The 25731-nt window shown below is 45.6% G+C and overlaps 2 protein-coding genes and 1 long non-coding RNA gene across 8 annotated transcripts in view; 2 read left to right on the forward strand and 1 right to left on the reverse strand.

Moving 5' to 3' along the window:
• Positions 1–16328, reverse strand: part of LOC138815944 (DDB1- and CUL4-associated factor 1-like) — a 58634-nt gene extending 42306 nt beyond the window's left edge. Inside the window, exons 1-4 of one of the 4 annotated variants that reach the window (XM_070005349.1) lie at positions 16252–16328; positions 6212–6329; positions 2066–2142; positions 200–273 (exon numbers count right to left, since the gene is read on the reverse strand). In XM_070005349.1, coding sequence (XP_069861450.1) covers positions 200–273; positions 2066–2142; positions 6212–6321 — 261 coding nt within the window. In that variant the 5' untranslated portion in view covers positions 6322–6329; positions 16252–16328. Of the gene's footprint in view, positions 1–199; positions 274–2065; positions 2143–6211; positions 6330–11778; positions 11918–13256; positions 13409–16251 lie in introns of those variants that run through there. The other 3 variants (XM_070005348.1, XM_070005347.1, XM_070005346.1) reach the window with 3 other exon arrangements.
• Positions 12681–17950, forward strand: LOC138815948 (uncharacterized). Of its 2 annotated transcripts, none has more exons than XR_011368527.1 (3): positions 12681–12926; positions 14045–14167; positions 17394–17950. It is a non-coding gene; the product is annotated as an uncharacterized lncRNA (long non-coding RNA). The 2 variants fall into 2 exon arrangements; XR_011368528.1 differs by lacking the exon at positions 12681–12926 and adding an exon at positions 13735–13959.
• A 3829-nt stretch (positions 17951–21779) lies between these two features.
• The window catches only part of LOC138815949 (helicase ARIP4), a 61762-nt gene continuing 57810 nt past the window's right edge, over positions 21780–25731 (forward strand). Inside the window, exon 1 of one of the 2 annotated variants that reach the window (XM_070005353.1) lies at positions 21780–21958. The gene's annotated coding sequence lies outside the window, so the exon portion shown is untranslated. The remainder of the gene's footprint in view (positions 21959–25731) is intronic. The other variant, XM_070005354.1, reaches the window with a different exon arrangement.

Here is a 25731-nt window from a genome sequence, read left to right on the forward strand (position 1 = left end):
AATTATACATGAAAGAGAAAATAATCTGGTCACAACTAGCTCATGATTATTACCACTACCAAATAAGGTGAGTAGAGTCCACCTCCTCTACTCCCAAACTTTGCCCAGCTGCTAGGTGAAAGCAAACTATACAAGCAAACACACAAAACACAGCATCTGCTGATGACAGTCACTGGAGAAAAGTAAGAAGCAAACCTACTGCATTCATGAAATCATCGTTCTTGAAGAGTATTCTCAGCAAGTGGCCCAGCATACACTCTGGATCAGCTCGACCTACCAAAAGAAGAGGGGAAGGAACAAACAAAAGAAAGAGTAAGTCATCCCAGTCAAGCATCTCAGACCTCTAGAATGCCATCTGAGTTGTTACTAGTAAAATGTCAGCAGAACTAAATGGAAGCATAGACAAGATTCCTGTGATGAATTATAGTTAGTAATTTAAAATTTTTTTTCTTTAAAATTAAAAGCAATCCTATAAGAACTGGAGACACTACACTCTAAACTTTCCACTTCCCAGGATACTATCAATACAGCAATGCTGAATTAAATCATGGTCTCAATCAGCATCACCAACATTATAGCATATGTCTACAAAGGAATCAAAAAGGAGCCTAAGAGCTGGGCGCCAATGGCTCACGCCTGCAATCCTAGCTACTCAGGAGGCTGAGATCAGAGGATCACAGTTCAAAGCCAGCCCAGGGCAGGAAAGACCATGAAACTCTTATCTCCAATAAAGCACTAGAAAACCGGAAGTGGCACTGTGGCTTAAGAGGTAGAGTGCTCACCTTGAACTAAAGAGTGTAGGGACAGGGTTCAGGCCCAGAGTTCAAGCCCCACAATGGGGGGGGGGGGGAGGGCGCCAGGGGGGCAGGCATAAAAAAAAAAAGGAGCCTAAGAGAAAGAAAACCCTTAAATTCACAACTGCAGAAAAGCAGGAAGATTGTTCTTTCAACAGGTGGCCAGAGAAGATGGGCTCTAAGTTAATCTCTCCAACTACAATGACAACAGTAGCATGCAGCCTCAAATACATAAGGACACTCTAGGTGGGGATGAGGCAAGGAAATCCCACTAAGCAATCAACAATCCTAAAGATGTAAGTAAGACCTTGACCACCTTAACTTTCTAGCTCCTAGGGAGAAGAGGTAAATGACCTAGGTACCACGCAGTGTACAGTCTAAGGCAAAACAATTAGCTAAGGACTGGAAGGATGGATGGTTGAACTTTAAAACTGAAACCATCTATTTTATTTCATTTTGTCTCAGGGCATTAGAATTATAGATTTAGTCAAAGGCTACAATAGAGAATGAAGACAAGATGTGAGCTGCTGATACAAAGATCTTATCAAACTGTAAGTAGTAACTCAAAGTAACTCACAGAAAGAAAATATATGGAATGGAATCATAAAGTACAAACAGCCTATAATCCTAGCTACTTAGGAGGCTAAAACTCTGAGGTTCAAAGCCAGCCAGGGAAGGAAAGCCCATGAGATTCTTATCTCCAATTAACCATCAAAGAGCTGGAAGTAGAGGTGTGGCTCAAGTGGTAGAGTGCTATCCCTGAGCAAAAAAGCTCAGGGACAGTGTCCACACTCTGAGTTCAAGCCCCAGGACCAGGGGGAAAAAAACTGAGGCCTAGCAGGGCATTGTTGGCTCACACCTGTAATCCTAGCTACTTAGGAAGGTGAGATCTGAGGATCGTGGTTCAAAGCCAGCCAGGGCAGGAAAGTCCAAGAAACTCTGATCTCCAATTAACCACCAGAAAACTGGAAGGGGTGTTGTGGTTCAAATGGTAGAGTGCTTTTCTTGAGCTGAAGAGCTTAGGGAAAGTACCCAGGCCCAGAGTTCAAGCCCCATGACTGATCAAAAAAAAAAAAAAAAAAATGAGGCCTGCCTATGCAATATAAGGCCCTCTCTCTCAAAACAAAAAGAAAGAGCAAGAAATATGGCTCAAGTGATAGAGTACCTGACTAAGCAAGCATGCAGCCATGAGTTCAATCTCCAGTACTATACTGTAAGGGGAAACAAAACAAAACAAAACAAAACCTAAACTTAAAGAGAATATATCATACCAGGATGTCGATCATCAAATGGGTCTGGATCTCCTTTACGATATTCTTCAGTTTCTTTTTCAATTAATTCAGACATCCTACACAAAAATAAGAAAGGAATCATGTCTGAACAAGAGTACCAAAAAATACACCAACACCATTGGTCAGTTAAACAGTAAGTGTTTAAAATAAAAGCAAAGAGTTTAAGCCATAGTACCAGAACAAACTTAAGAGGGGGTGGGGAGAGAGGGAGAGGGGAGAGGGCAAGGGAGAGGGAGAGGGGGGTAGGGAGAAGGAGAGGGAGAAAGAGAGAAAGAGCCAGGCACTGGTGACTCACACTTGTAATCCTAGCTACTCAGGAGGCTGAGATCTGAGGATCGTGGATCAAATCCAGCCCCAGAAGGAAAAGTCTCTGAGTCTCTCATCTCTTAATTAAGCACCAGAAAACGAAGTAATGCTGTAGCTCAAAGTAGTACAGCTCTAGCCTTGAACAAAAAGAGCTCAGGGACAGCATCCAGGCCCCGAGTTCAAGCCCTAGGTCTGTGAGCAAAAAAAGGTGGGGGAGAACAATATTTAGGATGTATACTAAGTGGGATAGGGCAAGAGTAAGTCATCTGGAGATGGTACCCAAGTTCTCTAACTTCAACAATGGGTTTGAGGTGAGAGGGTTGCTTTTGAGTGTTTTTTGTTTTGTTTTGTTTTGGGGGGGGAGGAGGGGTCCGGTTGTGGGGCCTGAACTCTGGGCCTGGGCACTGTCCCTCAGCTTTTCAGCTCAAGGCTAGCGCTCTACCACTTGAGCCACCTAAAACACAAAACAAAACAAAAACAGAAAAAAGCTGAGCCCTAGTGACATAGGCCTATAATTCCTACACTCTAGCAGCTCAGGCAGTAGGATTTTGAGTTCAGGGCTAGCCTAGGCTACACAGTAAAGCTATCTTTATTAAAGAAAAAAAAAAAAAAAGATCCTCTACTTTCTTTTTTCTTTTTTTGGGGTCCGGTCGTGGGGCCTGAACTCTGGGCCTGGGCGCTGTCCCTCAGCTCTTCAGCTCAAGGCGAGCGCTCTACCACTTGAGCCATAGCACCACTTCCGGCCTTTTTTCTTTTTGCTTATGTGGTGCTGAGGAATCGAACTCAGGGTCTCATGCATGCAAGGCAAGCGCTCTACCACTGAGTCACCTTCCCAGCCCCAAGATCCTCTACTTTAGTTTGACCCATGTCACAAAAACCTTATCCCTTTATGCATTTCTATGAAAACTTTTCAAGTAGCTCTGCAGATGACTAACAATGAAGCTCTCAGTAATGCTTGTAATGCAAGTAAGGAAAATGGATTCATAGAAAACAAATACTTGATGCTTATTTAACTTGTTTTCATTACATCTATCATATTTAACCATACTGCCTGATTAAGCACTTCTACACATACTACTTTGTAATACTTTGCATTGTTTCTTATCTCTTAGGCTCAGTGGTTATCTCCTTAAGAATAATAGCCCTTTACTTTGTGTCACTGAACACTGTAGCAAAGTGAAAAAGTTGAAGATCAAATATGATAATGAAAGCAAAATACCCTTGAGGGGCTGGGAAGGTGGCTCAGTGGTAGAGAGCTTGCCTTGCATGCATGAGGCCCTGGGTTCAATTCCTCAGCACCACATAAGCAGAAAAAGCAGGAAGTGGTGCTGTGGCTGGAGTGGTAGACTAGCCTTGAGCTGAAGAGCTAAGGGACAGCGCCCAGGCCCAGAGTTCACCCTCCACAACCAACAAAAAGAAAAAAAAAGAAAGCAAAATACCCTTGAAAACGAAAGTCAGAACTTTTAGCAAAAAGTAGAATTCACAGCTAACAGTATTTCCCATTAATTACTCTCCTCCCTTCATATGCAACCAACATATGTGAACTTCACAATATTTAGAATTTTTAAGTCTTCTGACTTTTCTCAGCATCAATATCTTATTCAATAGGCTTTTTAGTGAGTTTTAAATTTAATATTTAATATTTCAACAAATTAAAATCCAGTTTTCATCAGCCAGCAATAATCCTATTCCTAAAATCAAAAAACCAAAAGCCTGTTAAGACTTCAGGATTCATACCTGAATTCCTACTCAGGAGGCAGAGAACTGAGGATCACAGTTCAAAGCCCAGCCCAGGCAGGAAAGTCCGTGAGACATTTAACTCCAGTTAACCACCTCCTCCCCCCCCTGCCAAAAAAAAGAGCAAGAAGTGGAACTGTGCCTTAAGTGATAAAGTGTTAGCCATAAAGGAAAAAAGCTAAAGGAAAGACCCATGCCCTGAGTTCAAATCCAGGACTCACACACTCTCTCTTTCTCTTGCTCTCTCTTGCTCTCTCACACACATAAACCAAAAAGAAAAAGAAAAAAAGAAAAAAGCCGGTTCTGTCACAAGTTCCCCATTTATCAAGAGAAATGGGAACAAAGCATTTAATCCTGGTTAAACTTTCAGAAGACTATATTCTTCAGACCAGCATGGTGATATAATCCTAGACTAGGAAGGCTGAAACAGCAAGATTTCCAAAGTTAAAAAAAAAAAAAAAAGGAAGAAAAATAAAACAGAGACTAACCTACAAAAACTGAGAACACAGGGCTGGAAATTAGAAGAAAAAAGCAAAAGAAAAACTTTGATTCAGAATTCAGTAAAGGTTAAAAAAAAAAGTTCCTATAATTTCTCCATATCCATTTTTGCTATTTAAATATAATTGGGGGCTGAAGGCATGTCTCAACAGTAGACCACCTATCTAATTGTGCTTGAGTTCACCTTTTTTTTTTGGGGGGGGGAGAGCCTGAACTCTCTGGGCCTAGGCACTGTCCCTCAGCTCTTCAGCTCAAGGCTAGTGCTCTACCACTTGAGCCACAGTGCCATTTCCAGCTTTTCCTGCAATGTGGTGCTGAGGAATGGAACCCAGGGCCTCATGCATGCAAGGCAAGCACTCTACCACTGAGCCACCTTCCCAATCCCTACTGCAACCTTTAAGAAGTGATTATGGCCGGGCACCAGTGGCTCATGCCTGTCATCCTAGCTACTCAGGAGGCTGAGACCCAAGGATCACGGTTCAAAGCCAGCCTGGGCAAAAATGTCCCTGAGAGACTCTTATCTCCTATAAACCACTAGAAAATGGGAAGTGGCATTGTAGCTCAAGTGGTAGAGCACTCGCCTTGAGCTGAAGAGCTGAGTGCCCAGGCCCAGAGTTCAAGCCCCACAACCAACAAAAAAAAAAAAAAAAGTGATTATGCCATGAGATCTCTACCCTAAAAAAATCAGAGGGAGAAGTAAAGGAAGGAATGACATATTCTCATTAGCTGACTTATGAAATGGCAGCACCTCTGTTCAACACCTTAATAACAATAAACCATTTCTAAAAATAAATAATGTTGGGCTGGGAAGGTGGCTCAGTGGTAGAGTGCTTGCCTTGCATGCAGAGGCCCTGGGTTCGATTCCTCAGCACCACTAAGTAGAAAAAGCCAGAAGTGGTATTGTGGTTCAAGTGGTAGAGTGCTAGCCTTGAGCTGAGGAGCTCAGGGACAGAGCCCAGTCCCAGAGTCCAGGCCCCAGGACAAATAAAATAAACAAACAAATAAATAAAATAAATAAATTAGTCGGGCACCAGTAGCTCACACTTGTAATTCTAGCTAATCAGGAGGCTGAGACCTAAGGATCACAGTTCAAAGCCAACCAGGGCAAGAAAGCCCGTGAGACTTTTATCTCCAATTAACCACCAGAAAACTGGAAGTGGTACTGTGGCCCAAGTGGTAGAGCTCAGGGACTGTGCCAGGCCCAGAGTTCAAGCCCCACGACTGACCAAAAAAGTAAATAAATAAATAAATAAATAATTTGATTAAAGAAAGGGGATTTGGGGCTTCCTCTTCAATACATTAAAAATGTAGGGCTGGGAAGTTGGCTCAGTGGTAGAGTGCTTGCCTTGCATGCTTGAGGGTTCAATTCCTCAGTGCCACATACGCAGAAAAAAGCTGGAAGTGGCACTGTGGCTCAAGTGGTAGGGTACTAGTCTTCAGCTGAAGAGCTGAGGGACAGCACCCAGGCCCAGAGTTCAGCCCCCATGCCCATTAAAAAAAAAAAAAAAGCTTTTTTTTTTAATGCATCTAGAAAAAGACTAGTATATTAAATTGTATATGAAAAGCTACCTTAATTATTCATACCTGGTAAGGATAGGTACCATGTCTTGCCCACTGCCATGTTCTTTTTCCCATTGTTCCAACAAGGTAGTGAGCTCAGCTTTGGAGTCCACATGTACTGCTACTGTAGTCATGGCTTGGCCTAAGGAAGCCAAAACAACAATAAATAACACAGACAAATAAACCTGGTATACTTCCAACAAAAGGAAAAGTGAGAAGGAGTTATAGAATGGGCAACCAAGAGAAATAATTTTAAAACCAAGGGAAATTTAATCCTTCAGCCCTTCAGATAGTTGTATTTGTGGTACAGTAGGGGAAACTCTGTGTTAACTATCATGTTTAAGTCTTCTGACTTTTCTCAGCCAGTTTCCTCAATTTTTGGCAAATGAGACAGGAGACTGGATCCAACAAAGTGTGTGAGTGTGAGGTGTGTCTGTTCTATGTAACCTAAGATAGCCTCAAACTCTCCACATGTAGTCCAGGCTGGCCTCAAACTCACAATCCTACCTCAGCCTTCCAAGTACTGGGATTACAGATATGTATGATGCTATCCATCAAATGTTTCTTAACCCTTTTTTCCCCCTTTAGGCCTTTCTAAGAACCCCACTGAAAATCAGACAAGACCCATGGTCCCTTTCTTATATCCAGTCATATAACACCCACAAAAACTTCTCAAGTCTAGACCTCTGAAGTCCAAAATTGAAGTTATTTTCTTTTAATACTACATGTAAACAGGCACTACTCTACAAAAGATAGATACATTCCTGTTCAAGGAGTAAAGTGGATGTTGTTTCCAGCAGGAAAGATGCAAACAACAGTCCTTCAGGGCTGCCAACCTCAAACACAGCTGGATTTCTTAAAAGGATTAAGGTTGGAAAACAGGTATAAAGGTTGCTGGGTTAACTAGGAAACCCAGAAATACAGAAGCTGCGATGGCCTTTGGAGAAACCAAATAGAATGACCACATGGGAGAATTTTATGAGGCATCCCAAGAGGAGTGCTGTAAATGAGACACAAATATTTAGCATAGTCTTTTCTGCCAGGTAGTCATTAGGATCAAAAGTCAGACCCTGTCATTCAAAGTGTGTATTTTCATAGAAATAGCAACCATTCTATAAAAACTTCCATATCAGAAGGGATTACTAGCTGATGTAAAATAGATTTTGGTGGGAGGGGAGGGGAATGGAAAAAGCAGATTGGTCTGAAAATGTAGCCCTAAATTCAAACCTCAGTCCTAGCACGCACACACACACGCGCGCACACACACACACACACACTCTCTCTCTTGCACACACACACACACACACACACACACACACACACACACACACACACACACACACACACACACACACACACACACACACACACACACACACACACAGGATTGCAAGAGTTCACTATAAGAAAACAATCAGCCGGGTGCCAGTGGCTCAGTCCTGTAATCCTGGCTACTCAGGATGCTGACATCTGAGAACCGTGGTTCAAAGCCAGCCCAGGCAGGAAAGTCCATGAGACTCTCTCCAATAAATTATACAGAAAAAGCCACAAGTTGCACTGTGGCTCAAGTGGAAGAGTGCTAGCTAACCTTGTGCAAAAAGAAGGTCAAGGATAGGTGCTGAGTTCAAGTCTCAGGACTGGCACAAAAAAGAAAGACTGCATAGTCTTCTGAAAACTTAAAATAACATATCTATAGTAACAAATATGTAAACATTAATTTTTATCTGGGCATCAGTGACTCACACCTGTAATCCTAGCTACTTAGGAGGCTGAGATCTAAGGATTGTGGTTTGAAGCCAGAATGGGAAGAAAATTCCCTGAGATTCTTATTTCCAATTAACCACTCAAAAGTCAGGAGTGGTGCTGTGGCTCAAGTGGTAGAGTGTTAACCTTGAGCACAAAGAAGCTCTCAGACAGCGCCCAGGCCCTGAGTTCAAGCCCCATAACCAGCAACAACAACACAAATTTAATACTCAATAAACTAAGCTCAGGGCTGGAAATGTGGCTTAGTGGTAGAGTGCTTGCCTAGCATGCATGAAGCACTGGGTTTGACTCCTCAGTACCACAGAAACAGAAAAAGCTGGAAGTGGCTCAAATGGTAGAGTGCTAGTCTTGAGCAAAAGAAGCTCAGGGGCAGTGCCCAGGCCCTGAGTTCAAGCCCCAGGATTGGCAAAAATAATAAACAAAAATGAGAAGAGAATGTCCACAAAAAGGTAAAGGATAAGAACCTAGAACTGGCCAGGCACCAATGGCTCTCGCCTGTAATCCTGTAATCCGGAGATAGCAATTTGAGAATCAACAGTTCACAGCCAGCCTGAGAAAGAAAGTTCATAGGACTCTTATCTCCAACCAACCAGGAGGAAAAAAAAGAAACACCCAACAAGAAAGTGGAGGTGTGGCTAAAGTATTAGAACACCAGCCTTGAGTAGAAAACGCTAAGGCTCTGATATCAAGTCTCAGTACCAGCACACACATTTTTAAAGCTAATAAGCAAATTCAACAAAGTTACAGGGTAATTACTTGTTTAATGCTATCAATCAACAATCATAATTGTATTTTTGTGACAAGATCTGGTTATATAGTCCAAACTGAATTTGAACTCATGATCCTTCTGAGCCTCCCAAAAGCTGGAGTCACCGGCATTTACCATAAACCAAGCTTCAATTTCATTCACCAGCGCACCAAAAAGAATACTTAGAAATAAATGAACCAAAAAGGTACAAGACTTACCCACTGACAACTATAAAACATTTCTGAAACCTAAATTTAAAAAACCTAGCCGGGCGCTGGTGGCTCACGCCTGTAATCCTAGCTACTCAGGAGGCTGAGATCTGAGGATCGCGGTTCAAAGCCAGCCCGGGCAGGAGAGACCGTGAGACTCCTATCTCCAATAAACCACCAGAAAACCGGAAGTGGCGCTGTAGCTCAAGTGGTAGAGCGCTCGCCTTGAGCTGAAGAGCTGAGGGACAGCACCCAGGCCCAGAGTTCAAGCCCCACGACCGACCAAAAAAAAAAAAAAAAACCTAAATAAATGAAAAGACAATTTGTGTTCACAAAGTAGAAGATTTAGTATTAAGAAAATAACTTTTGGGTTTTGATGTCTAAGAATGTGTAAAAGTTTTATAGTTTAAGCTCTTATACTTAGATCTTTAATCCATTCTGAGTTTATCTTTACATATAGTATGTGATACTGATCTACTTCATTCTTTTGATTGAGGTTATCCAAATATTTCAGCAGCACTTGTTAGAAAACCTTTATTTTCACTATTGGGTCCTACCACCAACAGTGTATACTGATTAGCCGTAAGTGTGAGAGCTTATTCCTGGACTTTCAGTTTTACTGTATTTTTCTGTATATATTGATCCTTATACCAGTAACACATTGTTTTGATTAGTTTTGTGGTAGGTTTTGAAATCAGAACTGTGCTTTATCCAACTGTGCCTATTTTCTCAAGACTAGTGTAGCTATTTACAGCTCCTTGTAATTATATACTAATTTTATCTTTCTCAGTGCTAAGGACTGAACCCAAGACCTTGACTATATTAGGCAAGTGCTCTACCACTGAGGTACATACCCAGCCCTAGTTTCCATTTCTGGGGAAAAGATCGTTGGAAGATCCATAGATAGCACTAGCTATAAGCAAAAAAACTAAGCCAAGAGCGTGAGTCCTGGAGTACAAGCCCCAGCACAAGGAGAGAGAGAGACAGACAGACACAGAGAAGGAAGGAAGGAAGGAAGGAAGGAAGGAAGGAGGGAAGGAAGGAGGGAAGGGAGAAAGAGGGAAAGAGGGAAGGCGATTCTGATTTTAGGGGGAAAACTTTCAGCCTTTTTTTTTTTTTTTTTTTGGTCGGTGTGGGGCCTGAACTCTAGGCCTGGGCGCTGTCCCTCAGCTCTTCAGCTCAAGGCTAGCACTCTACTACTTAAGCCACAGCGCCACTTTGGGCTTTTCCTGAGTCACCACTGAGTCACCTTCCCAGCCCCTCAGCCTTCTTATCATGGAGCAATGAACTGGAGATATAGCAGAGGTCCAGGTTCTACCAACACCAAAAAACAAAACTGGAAAAAGTTGAGGTTTTTTTTTTTAATTGCACAACTCTCAAAAATATATTATCCAGTAAGAAAAACAAAGTGCAAAACTTTGTGCATAACATGCTACCTATTGTGAATTTTAAAAGTTGCTGATACAGGGGCTGGGAATGTGGCTTAGTGGTAGATTGCTTGCCTAGCATGAATGAAGCCCTGGGTTTGGTTCCTCAGTACCACATACACAGATGAGGACAGAAGTGACACTGTAGCTCAAGTGGTAAGGTTAGTACATAATGATTGCAGAAAGAAAGAAAGAAAGAAAGAAAGAAAGAAAGAAAGAAAGAAAGAAAGAAAGAAAGAAAGAAAGAAAGAAAGAAAGAAAGAAAGAAAGAAAGAAAGAGGGGGAGGGAGGGAGGGAGGGAGGGAGGGAGGGAGGGAGGGAGGGAAGGAGGGAGGGAGGGAAGGAAAAGAAAAGGAAAAGGAAAAGGAAAAGGAAAAGGAAAGGAAAGGAAAGGAGCAGAGCTGAGCACTGATGGCTCACGCCTATAATCCTAGCTGAGTTACTCAGGAGGCTGAGTTCTGAGGATCACAGTTCAAAGGCAGCCCCAGCAAGAAAGTCCATGAGATTCTATCTCCAATAAACCACCAGAAAACCAGAAGTGGCGCTGTGGGTCAAATGATAGAGTGCTCACCTTGAGCTGAAGAGCTGAGGGACAGCGCCCAGGCCCAGAGTTCAAGCCCCACAACCGACAGAAAAAAAAAAAGTTACTGAGTTTGTTCACACACTCCTGTAATACCAGCACTCAGTAGCCTGGGTAATGTTAACACCCTGGAGTGGGTGTTAATGTTTTCTTTTGTTTTGTTTAAAAAAAAAAAAAAAAAGCTGGCTCCTAGCTACTCAGGAGGCTGGCATCTGAGGAACGCTGTTGGAAGCCAGCCCAGTTCCAGTGATGAACCACCAGAAAACCTGGAGCAAAAAGATGCTTAGGGACAGTGCCCAGGCCCTGGGTTCAAGCCCCAGGACTGGCAAAAAAAAAAAAAAGGAAACATTCTTACACATTACTAGGGTTGTAACTTTCCTAATAAATTTTTGTTTCTGTTCTAGATTTTGTTTTGTTTTGTTTTTGTTTTTGGTCAGTTGTGGGACTTGAACTCAGGGAACTGGGCACCACCGTCCCTAAGTCATGGGGCTTGAACTCTGTGCCTGGGTGCTGTCCCTCAGCTCTTCAGCTCAAGGTGAATGCTCTACCACTTGAGCCACAGCACCACTTCTGGCTTTTTCTGTTTATGTGCTACTGAGGAATGGAACCCAGGGCTTCATGTATGCTAGGCAAGCACTCCATCACTAAGCCACATTCCCCGTTTCCTTATTTTAAAGGGGGTGGGGCATGTGGAAAGATGGTAGAATCAGTGATAGAATCTATGATAGACTCTAAGCCAATCTCCATACAAGACTAAAAATGAAAATTCCAATTTTAGAGCTTCAAGTAAACATACTTATTACCTGACATCATGTATAACTTTATTACTTTCCACAACTATCTTCTCCACCAAATCAACTCACCTGGTAATATAAACCAACTCCAATCACTACATGTTGGTTCATTCATTCTACCGCAGTCCTCCTGTATTAAGTTTAACAATTAGAGTAGAAAGTAAAAACACTATGCTAACTAAACTATCGCTAAAATGTTGAGTACATAATGATTTCCCTATTCTCAACATCCAAAAATATACCACTACGCGAGAATGCGTAATGAAGAATTGCTACATGCAAAACCCAAATCTTGACATCAAGCAAAAAATAGACTAAGTTCCTATTAAAGTCGCACACGCTTAGATAAACCTTAGAAGCAAACCAGTAAACTGGAAAACGGAAGCGCTAGATGACACTTATCAGTAAACCTCTCTTTCGATGCACTAGCAAAGCGCTGGAACAGAAGGACACTTGCTACATGTACACGAGTCAATCATGCGGACGGATTAAAAGGCTTCGGGGTCTGGGCCATGCGTGTGTGGGTGGGTGACTGCAAAACTACTTCCTCAATAAACTAGATGACCAGAAGAAGAACACTACCACTGCAATAAAGAGGAAGCAGACTGTCCAGGAAAAAAGACGGAGTTCAGACTGCTGACATCCCGACTGGAAACTATACCGCTCTCCCTTCTCCAGCGCCCCCACCGACCCAAACCAGGGCTCCGGGGAAGCTGGGCGGGGCAATCTAGGCTTGGACTCCGCGTTGTTTTAACCAACGCACACCCCCCTCCCTCCTCCTCCTCCTCCTCCACTCCCAAATCCGCCGTAGTGGAGGGCGGAGTGCCCGGAAAGCTCCGCCCCCCTCGCCCAGTCCCAGGGCCCGGCGAATGCAGGGAGGTGGTGGCACGAGGCGGGCCCGGAGGGAGGGAGCGAGCGAGGGAGGGAAGGAAGGAAGGAGGGAGGGGAAAGCCCGCCCAGGTGACTTGAGGCTAGAGGCGGAGACACCGACCGGGAAGGGGGTCCACACGGGGCACGGCGGGAAGATGGAGACTCCCCGCCCTCCCTCTCTCTCTCTCTCTCCACACACCCCCCCCCGCGACGCCCAACAAGTACGGAACGGAGAACTGAGAGGAAAGGCGGGTTAGCAAGAGAAATGAAAGTCGCCTCTCTCCTCCAAGGAGGGGCGGGGGGGGGTGGGGGGGTTCCCCTGCAACTCCGGGCGGAAGTTACTCACGGTAAGCTTCTTTTGGCTGGGGGTGGGGGGTGGGGGCGCGGGGGGGGGTGGGTGGGAACTGGAGAGACACTGAGGCCCCGCCCCCCCCGGGCCCAGGTATCCGGAGGAGAAGTCCTGTCAGGCCGTCCAGGCCCAGCCTCCCCGGAGGCCCCAACCCGCTCCCTCCCCACCCCCCGCCCCCGGCCTGGTCCCCGCCGGTGGCCCGAGCAGGTGCCGCCCCTCCCCCAGCCCGGCGCCCACTCTCCCGCCCGGCCAGCCCCGCGTCCTGCCTCCTCGCCGGCTCCTTCCTCTCCCTCCCCGCCAGAGCCGTCTCCCTCCTTTTCCCGCTCACCTTCACCAGCGGCTCCACCGCTTCCCCCCCCCCCCGGACCCCGCCAGCGGCCACAGTTCACACACACCCCGCTTTCAGGTCCCGCACTCTCCCTCTCTCTCTCACACACACAGCGCGACCACGGCTCCAGAGCGGCCCACATATTATGCGTCACTCGCCAGGGCCTACGTACCTTCGTGAGCGCGCGCGCGCGCGCGCCTGCGCGCAAGCGCGCCCGCCTTGGCGCAAGGATGGCGGCCAAGAGAGAAAGCCAGCGCCAAGGGGAGGGGAGGGGGAGGGAGGAGAAAAATAATAAATAAATAAATAAATAAAGCCCCGAGGGTGCCTGGGAAGTGAAGTTCCGTATGCTGATTGGCTTATACTCTCCGCGTCCCTGCGCGTGGACTCCTGGGATATGTAGTTTTCCCCTCTAGGAACAGGGAACTGCTGTGTGTTTATTGGCTGCTTGGGAAGGCGGAAGCGAAAAGTGAGGGACTCCATGACTCAAAGCCGACTGATACTTTCTCAGTACTTTATTCTGACTGTGTGTCAAGCAGAGGACGTTCTGTGGTGGTCTATTTGTCCCATCCTCCCTAGAATACACCTGGATCAGAGGAAGTATTCCCACAAGCATATCAGACACCAAATTACTCATTAAACAGAATTCACCGTTTTGTTTTTCTTTGTCTTTCCATTCAAGATGTCATCTGTTATAGACTGGCAGGTATTCTATGTGAAGGCAGAGAATTAAAAGTCCAAGACTCACAGATGAATTCAGGAGGTTTTAAATTCCGTCTTTTTTTTTTTAGATAGTAAATGATGTGCTGAATATCACCAACCAGTGAGCAAGAAAAGCGGAAGACTGACTCACCCAAGAATCCTTTGTGGGGACATTGAAGATTTAAAATAAAACAAAAAACAAAACACCGCAGGTGAGTAGGATGTTTCTCCACTTTACCACCTGATGTAACTTCTTATCTGTCTTGAAGCCTGCCCGTTTCTGTTCATTTCTATGGGGTGCTTACCGCCATTATTTGCAGAAGACCAGACACAAGCCTGTTACCATGATCAGATTATACAACTCACTTCATAAGAAGCCTGAGTGCTGAGTCTCTTTATTCTATTCCCCATGGATTTTCATTGTCCTCTTTCTTAAGAGATCTTCCTCCTTAAAGTAAATCTTAGAGAAGCAGCTGTGCACGGCACAAGTTCTAGAATGTGTGATGGCAGTTCATCAATGTGTCAACTTTCCACAATCCCTTCTCCTGTGACACAAAACACTTAACCTGTTTGTCTGGTCCTTTCCTGTAACAATAATGAGTTATTGCTGTTTACTTTGACTTGTATTTTAGTCACAACCCCTCTTGTCACCACCACCCTCACAGGATGGGCATGAGAGTTATGAATCCTTAGAGTTGGACCAAAAAAGGAAGTCCAAGCCAGGTGTGGTAGTGCATGCCTATAATGCCGGCACTTAGGAGGCTGAGACAGAAGGATTGATTGCTAGTTCTAGTCCAGCTTGGTCTATAATAGGGAGACCTTGTCTCAAAAAGAGAGAGAAAGAAATTGGAATTTTCCTGCTGGGAACAAAATGAGTAGGAAGAGAATACTCAAGCCTTTAGGTATCTTCTCTGTGTTTAGAGTCTAGCCATCTAGAATAGAAGTCACTCCCAAGTCCTCCACTGCCTAAAGCCTTTTGAAGTGCCCTTAAAGGAAATCAGAGCAGGAGTCACTGCCTCAGCCTGTCACCAGATGGCACTGCTTCTCTTTGGAAGCCTACCCAGGGCCCCCATGTAGGTGATAGGAGTTGGGGCATCAGGGAGACCTCAGGAATCAAAGCAGGAGACACACTGCCTTTCCACAGCAACTCCCTTAAGAATCTCCATCATATAACTCCTGCAGCCCTCTCTCCCTGTCAAAATCCCCCACACAGCCACACACACCTTGGAAAGGGGAAGGGACAACACTCAAGCTTTCCCTGTTGCCCATACATCCCAGGTGAGTTCATTAACACATTTCACAAGACAGGCACATGCCAGATACAGAGACACACACATCTGTACATTAGGTATCAATCCTCACAGCCAACACTCACTTTTAAGCATGTGTAAAAGATAGGTACGGGGGGGGGGGGGGGTTGGGAAGGTGGCTCAATGGTAGAGTGCTTGCATGCATGAGGCCTTGGGTTGGATTCCTCAGCACCACATAAGCAGAAAAAGCTGGAAGTGGCGCTTTGGCTCAAGTGGTAGAGTGCTAGCCTTGGGCTGAAGTGCTGAGGGACAGTGCCCAGGCCCAGAGTTCAGGCCCCATGACCAGCAAAAAAGAGAGAGAGAGAGAGAAAGAGAGAGAAATTTCTTGGCCTCATGATAGAGTATCTCTGGAATCTATCCTACCATATGCACTCTATTCTTTCCTCTCGTGGTATAACCTGAGAAAGAAATTGCCCCCATTTGAAAAGGTGAGCTGTCATACTTTCAGGGCTTTCCAGAAGCAGAAAAAGGATGAATGGCCAAGCCCTGACCCCCAGAACTTTGCCTCAGATTTCTTTGGGAAGACACAACAATGGAGTTGGCATTGGATAATGTCTTCACTGGCCTTGCCTTCAAACTTCCAAAAGCCTCTGGGGTTTTGGCATTGTCTATTTGCAGTTACATTTCTACAGAATTTGGAGATCTCTGACCTGACCCCATTTGGAGGTACTCTGAGAACTACTGGGCAGATTTTAATGAAGATGCCAGTCAGATCAAGTTTCTCATTTCATCAGTTATTTCACTTTGAAAGATCCCAGAGAAGAATAGGTTTGTCTAATAGGAAGTGGCTGGTTTAAAGTCCCTCCCTCTCCATTCAGTGATCCAGCACCACTAGCACCTGGAGTAACCACTTCCTACCCCTCTACAAGCCTGGTTGCCATGGGCCTGGACCTCTGAGATAGTGTCTGGAGTACTCACATAGGCCTAGAAACCAGAGCTATCAAGGAGAGGCATTTCTAGGTACAGAGGGTATCCTGGGCTCTTACCGTTGAGCAGCTATTCTGCATTCCCTTAGAGCTGGGAGTGAAACTCTATGGAAAGTCACATGATGTTCCTGAGAGGAGCCTCCGGCACCTAGCTCCTGCTCCACCAGGTCCAGACTAGTCATAAAATAGGTTTTTGTGAAGTCACAAAGCTGGCTGCCTCCCCACAGGGCCAGAACTACCAGGACAACCAGTTAGTATTGGGCAGGACTTGTTATGATCACTGATAGAAAAGGGAGTTTATTTTGGAGATGGAGTACTAGTAGGAGAAGGGAGAGTAAAAGGAGAAGGTGAAGGAAGGTGAATGTTGAAATTGCCTGGAGAAGGGGGGCACTGAATGAGCGAGAGTGACGGAGGGGTGGGTGAGTGAGCCCAAGATACACTGTATGCATATATGTGGACGTGTCAAAATAAAACTCCCTATCCATCTAATCGATGCTAATAAAGGAAGATTTTTCTAAAAGAATATCATTGCCGGGTACCAATGAACCACTAGAAAACGGGAAATGGCGCTGTGGGTCAAGTGGTAGAGCGCTAGCCTTGAGCTGAAGAGCTCAGGCCCAGAGTTCAAGCCTCACAACTGGCCAAAAAAAATCTATAGCATTTTCTCCTCTCTCTCTCTCTCTCTCTCTCTCTTTCTCTCTCTCTCTCTCTCTCCCTCTTCCACTCCCCCCCCCCTCTCTTGTGCCTGTCCTAGAGCTTGAACTCAGGGCCTAGGAAACTGTCCCTGAGCTTTTGTGCTCTAAGCCCAGCACTTTACCACTTGCCCTATGGCTCCACTTCTGGCTTTTTTTTTGGGGGGGGGGGGGGGAGTCCTTAATTGGCAATGAGTCTCATGGACTTTCCTGCTCCATCTGACTTTGAACAGTGAACCTCAAATCCCAGCCTCCTGAGTCACTTGGATATTTGGGAGGTGATAAATGGGACCAGGTTGGTAAAGGTGAGAGGGGATGTGTTTGTGGGAAATGTATCTCATCCTGGCCTTTCCGGTTCTGGCTCCATTCTGCGTCCTGATTGCTGTATGTGGAACAGCTCTGGCCTAGCCACAACGGGCCAGTACTTCCCAAGTCAAGAGCTAAAATCCAGTCCTGGATTCCTGTCCAAGAGTGAGCAAAGTCTGACTAAACACACCTTTGGTATTACAGATAAAAAAGATGATTGGCAATCTCAGTGTCGAAGGTGTGGCCACCCTGAGGCTGAAGATTACAGAAGACACTCCTCTACCCCTGAGGCTACAAAGGAGGAAAAGAGACTCTGGGCCTGACATCTGTGGCTCCTGCCTGTGTCATCCTCTCTTCTCTGGAGGCTGAGATCTGAGGATCACAGTTTGAAGCCAACCTGGGTAGAGAAGTCCAAGAAACTCTTACCTCCAATTAATTATCCAAAAGCCAGAAGTGGAGCTGTGGCTCTTGTTAGTAGAGCACTAAACTTGAGCACAAAAGCTCAGGGATAGAACCCAGGCTCAGTTCTAGTCCTGGGACTGACAACAACAAAAAAAGACACTGGGTTGTCCAAATAACATTTTTGTGTTTATGCTGAAACTTTAGAAGTTGCATATGAACTTTGATGCAAAAAAAGATTGTAGCATAGTGGTATACACCTGTGATCCCAGCACTCCAAAGGCTGAGTCAGGATTGTGAGTTGAAGGCTAACTTAGGTTATAGAGACAGAGACCTTATCTTGAAAATAAATAAATATTATATGGAAGAGTGAACATTTGTGTGAAATTCATAAGAAGTTGGCCACTCTGTGACCCTTAATGTAGACTATAGACTTTTGAGTAAGAGTGCTGTGTGGATGGAGACTCACCAATTGTAACAAATGTATCAGAGCCAGGGAGGGGGTATAGTCAATCTCAGAATGGAGTTTGCTCAGCATCTGCAGTTTGATCCCCAGAACCAATTCCCTTTAAAAAAGATACTTTCTTTTGTACTTGTCCTGGGCTTGAACTCAAAGAATCTGAGTGCTGCTCCTGAGCTGTTTTGCTCAAGGCTAGGACTCTTAACATTAGAGCTACATCTCCACTTTCAGCTTTCTGGTGGTTTACTGGAGATAATCGTCTTACAGAGACTGGGTGCTGGGGGCTCATGCCTGTAGTCCTAGCTACTCAGGAGATCTCTGAGGATTACCGTTCGAAGCCAGCCTGGGCAAGAAAGTCAGTGAGACTCATCACCACTGAACCACCAGAAAACTGGAAGTGGTGCTGTGGTTCAAGGTAGAGTGCTAGTCTTGAACAAAAGAAGCTCAGGGACAGTGCCCAGGCCCTGAGTTCAAGCACCACTACTGGCCAAAAAAAAAAAAAAAAGAGAGAGTCTCATTATACTACCTAATCTGGCTTCAAACTGCTGAGTTCCAGTGATCCTCTAATCCCAACCTTCCAAGTAGCTGTGACTAGAAAAGCGTATCCCAAGCCAGGCACCAGTGGCTCACACCTGTAATCCTAGCTACTCAGGAGGCTGAGATCTGAGAATCACAGTTCCTGGGCAGGAAAAGCCGTAATCCCTTAGCTCCAATTAACCACCAGGAAACCAGAGGTGGTACTGTGGCTCAAGTGGTAGAGTGCTCACCTTGGGCTGAGGAGCTGAGGGACAGCGCCCAGGCCCAGAGTTCAAGCCCCACAACTAAAAAAAGAAAGAAAAAAACAATCATATCCCACTACGGCTGCTCCCTCCCCCCCATTTCTGTCCCATAGTTCCCTCTCAGCTGCATTCTATAGAAGGGAGAAGTAGAACACCGCTTCCACACACACACACACACACACACACACACACACACACACACACACACACACACACACACACACACACACACACACACACACACACACACACGTGCACAGCCTTTATCTCAGTGTGCTGAAGCGTCAGAGGTTTTGTCACGAGGTCAGCCACAGGGCTTAACTCGTTACACAGCAAGCCAGTCCTGACAATGATAGATGCTTGTTGGGGCCAGAACTCTTCACTCAACCCAGACCTCTGACAGGAACTGAGTTACTACTTTGTGCCAGATCCTAGGCTCAGCCTTCAAAATGTTCTCTCCAGCAAGTGGGAGAAGGGAGGAAGATGAAGAGTTCAAAGCCAGCCAGGCTACATAGTGAGACAGCATTCTTTGAAGAGTCCAAGGAGGTAGGCATCATGCTCTGTTTCAACAGTAAGGTGAAGCTCAGAGAACTTAACACATCCAAGACCACTTAGCCAGAACAAAAGTCCAGACAAAGCCTCTCTTCCTCCCACCCACCCCCCAAAAATATATGCATTTGGAAGGGCTTGGGGGTGGGGGATAGGGTTGTGGCTGAATAGTAGCATAGCTCAGCAAGGGTGGCTCAGACTGAGATCTGAGGATCACGGTTCAAAGCCAGCCCAGGCAGGAAAGTCCATGAGACTCTTGTTTCCAATAAACCACTCAGAAAACCAGACGGGGTACTGTGGCTCCACTGGTGGAGCACTACAAATGTGAGCCAACAGTGCTAGATTTTAAGCCTTTTTTTCTTTTTAAATAAAGAATCCTTCTTTGGGAGGTTAAATGAATTGCCCAAGGTTATACAGTAGGAGAGAAGCATTGGTCCCTCCCTACTATTCATTCCTGAAAATCCTTTCATTGCTTAGAGGGTGTTACTGAGTCTCCTAGACAGCCTAAAATTCTCTCCTGATCTTTGAACCCCAGAAGACTATTCCTTCAGAAAAACTATCTACTGGAAGGTCTCCTCCCACATTGAAATCTCTGAAAAAAAACACCAAACAGCAGTCACTTACTGAAGTAAATGCACCTACTTTCTCTTGTGTAACCAATACTTTCTGTAAATTGGTAGATCTAGCTTCAAAATCTGGTTCTACCAGAATTTCATTTATAACAATTCAACCTCTCTTAATTTTTTTAGTATTGGACTTGAACTCAGGACCTGGACTCTGTTTCCCTTAGCTTTTTCACCAAAAGCTGGTACTTTACCACCTGAGCCACAACTCTATTTCTGGCTTTTTGCTGGTTAATTGGAGATAAGAATCTCATGGACTTTCCTGCCAAGTCTGGCTTCAAACCACAATCCTCAGATCTCAGCCTATCGAATAGCTAGCTGATTTTCTGTGTGTGTGTGTGTGTGTGTGTGTGTGTGTGTGTGTGTGTGTGTGGAGAGACAGAGAGAGAGAGAGAGAGAGAGAGAGAGAGAGAGAGAGAGAGAGAGAGAGAGAGACGGTGTTACTGATAGTTTAATTTAGGGCCTAGAATCTTATTACTTGAACCATATATAGACACTTTTGCTTTAGTTATTTGGGGGATAGGGTCTTACATATTTAGGCTGGCCAGCACTTCAATTTTCCTAAAATATGCAGTTCCTATCTGTGGCTTTTACAACTTCTGAGATTGGTGAATATACATGTGATCCTGTCAGTTGAGCAACTCTTGAACCTTAGGAACTGGCTTGGAGTTGATAAGATGGGTGGGACCTATCCCAATTTGCCAACAAACCTTTCTTTCTTGTTTTTTCTTTTTCTTTTTCTTTCTTTTTTTTTTTTTTTTGTCCAGTGCTGGGGATTGAACTCAAGGAGCCTGGGCTCTGTCCCTCAGCTTCTTTTACTCAGAGCTAGCACTCTACCACTTGAGCAACAGTGCCATTTCTAGCTTTTTCTGTGTATGTGGTACTGAGGAATCAAACCTAGGGCTTCATGCATGCTAGACAAGCACTGTACTACTAAGCCACATTCACAACACCTTTTTCTTTTCTTTCTCTCCTTCTCTTCCCTCCCTCCGTCCCTCCCTGTTCTTTTTCTTTCCTTTCTTTCTTTTCTTCCTTTTCTTTTTCTTTCCTTCTTCCTTCCTCCCTCCCTCCCCATCTCTTTCTTTCTTCCTTTCCTTTCTTTCTTTCTTCCTTCCTTTCTTTTTCTTCTGGGGATTGAGCCCAGGACATTGCACTTGGTAGCCAAACACTTTGCCACTGAGCTACATCCCATCCCATGCCTTTCATTCTGTATCCATCTACTTATAAAAATTTCCAAGTTTTTTTTTATCATGTTAAAGGAGAAGACAGATTTAGATAGCCCCTCCTATATCTTCTAATCTTACAATTTACCACCCAGAAGTAATTGTGAAGAGAGAGGACCTTTTCATGGTGTGTGTGTGTGTGTGTGTGTGTGTGTGTGTGTGTGCTTGTACTGAGACTTGAACTCAGGACCTGGGCACTGTCTGGGCTTCTTTTGCCCATGACTCTCCACCACTGAAGTCCCAGCTCCACTTCTGGCTTTTTTGTTTTTTTTTTTAGTCTCTTGAACTTTCCTGCTCGGGCTCCCTCCAAACCACAACCCTTAGATCTTAACCTCTCACCGGCTCCCCGCCCTAGGCTCTTTCTTATCTCGGGAAGAACTTCCAGAGGCCAGAAGAGAGGATCTTCTAAACCAGTGTATCCACAGCGGAACTTTCCTCTCGGGGGACAGGTGGTTTCCATCCGGAAGTGCGTGTGCACGGACCAGGAGGCGGGGCGGGGGGGAACGCTTTCTAGCGCGGACCTCCAGCGGAGGCTGTTAGCGCCGCCGCCGGAGAAGACCGACGCTGGGCTTAGCCAGCCAGCCTGAGGCGTCCGGGGCCTGGCTGGCGGCTTTCCCGCCTCAGCCGCCGTCGGGGCCTCCGCCGCCGCCTCCGACATCATCCAGGTGGGCGCGGCGGAACGTGAGGGCCCTCGGTCCTGCGGGGGCCGGTGCGGCCCGGATCGGGGGAACGGAAGGTGAGAGAGCCGGTGCCGGCCCCTTGTCTCTCCTCCCCGCCCCCCCCACCACACACACACACACGCGCACACACGCACACGCGCGCACACACGCACAGGGCCGCAGGGACCCCGCAACCATGGGGACACCCGGCCCCCCCCCCTGGGGCGCATCGGACTTAGGGCAGCAAGATGCGGGGAAGGGGGGGGTGTCTGGGGGACTTGGGCCTTCAGGGGCTTCGGTTCTGATCTGGAAAGCTCTAGTGGTCGGTGGGTGGAGGGAGGGAGGGAGGGAGGGACGGAGGGAGGGGGGTGTCTTAGCCTCGACCTCGGTGTGAAGCGGGGTTAGGGGCGGGGAGGGGTGGGGGGGAAAGCTTACAGATTTAGGGACGTGAGAGTCCGGGAAGAGAGTCCGAGCGGCCCCCGAGAATTCTCCAGTGTCTGTGCGCTTCTCGGCGCTTTTCATAACAACGGGCAACCCCAGAGCTTGATCCTGAAGCGGGGTTGGAGTGGGGTGGTTGGGGGGGGGGAGTGGGAGACTGGGGTTGGGAATTGGCGAGGCCTCCTCTGGGTGCCTGGTCCCAAGTCCGTCCGTTCCCCCTTCCCCACCCCACCCCCTTACTAAGCACACACACACACACACACACACACACACACACACACGAATTTGTCAAACTTAAGGTGAGGGGTGGGGATGGGGGTGTGTGTGGGGGGGATGTCGGACTTGGTTGGGGAAAAGAAAGCTGGAAAGAGTTTGAGCAATTCCCTGAAAGTCTCTTTAGGTGTGAAGAGTTCCCGAGTAGCCTGCAAAGCGCGTAGATTCCCCCCCCCCTCACCGTGAAGTAGCAGCGTGCAGGGATTTAGTGTGGGCTGTGTCAGGCCGGTGTGGGAGTTGTGATTTTTTTGGGGGGGATTTTTAGAAGAGGGTTTTTGGGGTGGTCCGGTGAGGTTAGAACAAAAAAAAAAATCAGTTCTCGGTGGGTTGTCGGAGTGCCCATCTGGGACGTGAATGAACTTGGTGGAGTGGGCTTCTTAATAGAAGAGTGACCTCTTCCTGCGGGGGAGTGGGTGACTCAGAATTCCTGTCGTTGGCTGGCAGATTTTAGCTAACTATTTGTGCCTGGACTTTTGAGGGAGATGAGGCTCTTGGAGGAGGTGTGGGGGGGGGGCTGCTTGTTCCTGAGTGGCAGATAAGGTGGACCTTGCTTTGTGTGTGTGTATGCGCGCCAGTGGTTGTCATGAACAACATTTTAAGAAAGGAACGTCTTCAGATTCAAAGCTTTCTTTCTTTCTTTTTTTTTTTTCCTTTCCTCCCTTGTTTTTGAATTGTGACTCATACGTTCTTTTTAGCACTGTGGCTACTGTTTGTATTGGTAGGCAAACTTAGACACTGTAATTATATGTATATTTTATATATATATATATAATATATATATATTCTAGAGGTGTCCTGTCCAATTCTTATAAATCTAAAGTAATTTTAAAAGGCTTCAGTAGTTTGCCTGCCATTGTTTTAATGCGTGTGACTCCAGAAAACAGTGGATTGTTGAATACCAGGCAGTGATTAATTCAGATCTATTAAAACTTAGTGACTGTCATCTCTGCCTCCCTGTTATCTCAAGGGACATTATGATCACTAAAAGTGTCACTCAGCTCCAGTGAACTTGGTCTGTACAAACTGTCATCTTGTGACAATTGGAAGCCTTGAAAAGCAGTGTGCAAACTCCCAATTCTGATGGCTTCAGCTGCATGCCACAACCCTGTGTATATTATTCAGGCAAAAGTTGGTGTGCTGTGAAATTAAAGGGAAACCCACATGAAGAAAACCAATGTCAGAATCATTGTATCTCTTGAGTTCACTTAGAATTTATTTTAGGTGTTTAGGAAGTGCTGCCTAACTGGAGATTATTATACATTTTCTGGTGAGATAGGAGGTAATTTCTTAATTTACTTGTACTAATATTCTAGTTATTTTAGGGATTCTTTTCCCTTTAAGCTTTAAACACTATTTCTCTCCAGAGATTTTTCTCTTTTAAAAGTTTTCTACCTTAAGTCATTTCGTTTTGTTTTTCAAAGTCCAGGGTTTGAATTCAGGACTTCATGCTTGCAAGAAAAGTGCTCTACCCCTTGAGCCACAGCATCACTTCTGGTTTTCTGATGGTTCATTGGACATAAGAGCCTCACAGACTTTCCTCCCTCGCTGGCTTTGAACTACAGTCCTCAGATCACAGCCTCCTGAGTAGCTGGGACTACAGGTGTGAGCCACTGGCGCCCGGCTGTTCCAGTCCTTTTTGCTCTACTTGTTTTTGAGATTATGTCTCACTTGATGACCCCACCCAGCCTGGATTGAGGTCCTAGTGTTTATGCTTCCTGCTGTAGCTTTTTGTCATTGAGTGGGGGGTATGGGGCTGTCTCATGAACTTAATTTTTTTTCCTCAGGCTGGGCTGGAACCTTGATTCTCCTTATCTCAGTTTCTCACTTAGCTTGGGTGGTAGGTATATGCTACCATATTGATATATTGATTGAAAAGAGGATATCAAAAAAAATTCTTTTGCCCAGGGTAGCTAGGATTGTCAGTGTATGAGACACTACTGTTCAGTGTTACTGGGATTTGAGCTGGGACTTTGTACTTGCTAGGAAGTTGCTTTACCACTTGAGCTACACCTCCAGTCCCATTGCTTCTTTCTTAAACTTGTATGTGTTGCCTTATGCCAGGTACTGTTAGGTCTCTTGTTAATGGTGATATTTTTGACATTTTAGTCCTGCATAGTTTTGAAGTAGCCATATACCTGTGAAGGAAAGTGATACATGCATAGCACACTTTTAAGTAAAGCCATTAAGTATGCTCATTTTGATGAGTGACAATTGCTTATCTTCACATTTCCAGGTAAAGAGCTGGTTTTTATTGATACGGTATTGTTTTGTAGAATTTCATTTAATAAACCTGTTAAGTATCTAAATTCTGTTTGTAGAAAAGCACAGGGTAGGGGAGGGAATATCTTGATTATATGTGTGCTTCAGTGAGCAGTGATTTACAAATAATATGGATGTGTTCAGGTTTTTTTGGAGGGGGGACTGGTACTAGGACTTGAACTCAGGGTCTTGCTCTCACTTGGCTTTTTTGCTCAAGGCTGGCACTCTACCACTTGAGCCACACTCTACTTCCATCATTTTTTTTATCTGCGATATCGGTTTGGGCAAAGAAAGTAAAAACTGGTTCATGTGCTGCTTTTAAGGCAAAATGATTACTAGAAAGTGGTTTTAAGTGCTTCTTTGTGTCTGTGTTTCTGGGTGTGTATGTGTGCGTGCGCACAGGCATGCACATGTGCCTGTTCTGGGACTTGAACTCAAATTCTTATCCTCAAGGCTAGCACTCTTACCACTTGAGCCACAAAACACTTTCAGCTTTTTCTGAGTAGTTTATTGAAGATAAGAGTCTCACAACAGGGCAAGAGTCTCACAACAGGGCTGGGAAGGTGGCTCAGTGGTAGGGTGTTTGCCTTGCATGCATGAGGTCCTGGGTTTGATTCCTCAGCACCACATAAGCAGAAAAAGCCAGAAGTGGCGCTGTGGCTCAAGTGGTAGAGTACTAGCCTTGAGCTGAAGAGCTGAGGGACAGCACCCAGGGTTCAGGCCCCACTACTGGCAAAAAAAAAAAAAAGTCTCACAATAGACTTCCAGACTGATCTAGCTTCAAACCACAATCCTCAGATATCAGCCTCCTGAGTAGCTAGGATTATAGCATGAGCCACCAGCACCTGGCTTTTGACTGCTTCTTAGTCAAATGGGTCAG

The sequence above is a fragment of the Dipodomys merriami genome, unplaced genomic scaffold (assembly GCF_024711535.1).
Source record: "Dipodomys merriami isolate MVZ:Mamm:240054 unplaced genomic scaffold, mDipMer1.0.p SCAF_68, whole genome shotgun sequence".
Lineage (NCBI taxonomy): Eukaryota > Metazoa > Chordata > Mammalia > Rodentia > Heteromyidae > Dipodomys > Dipodomys merriami.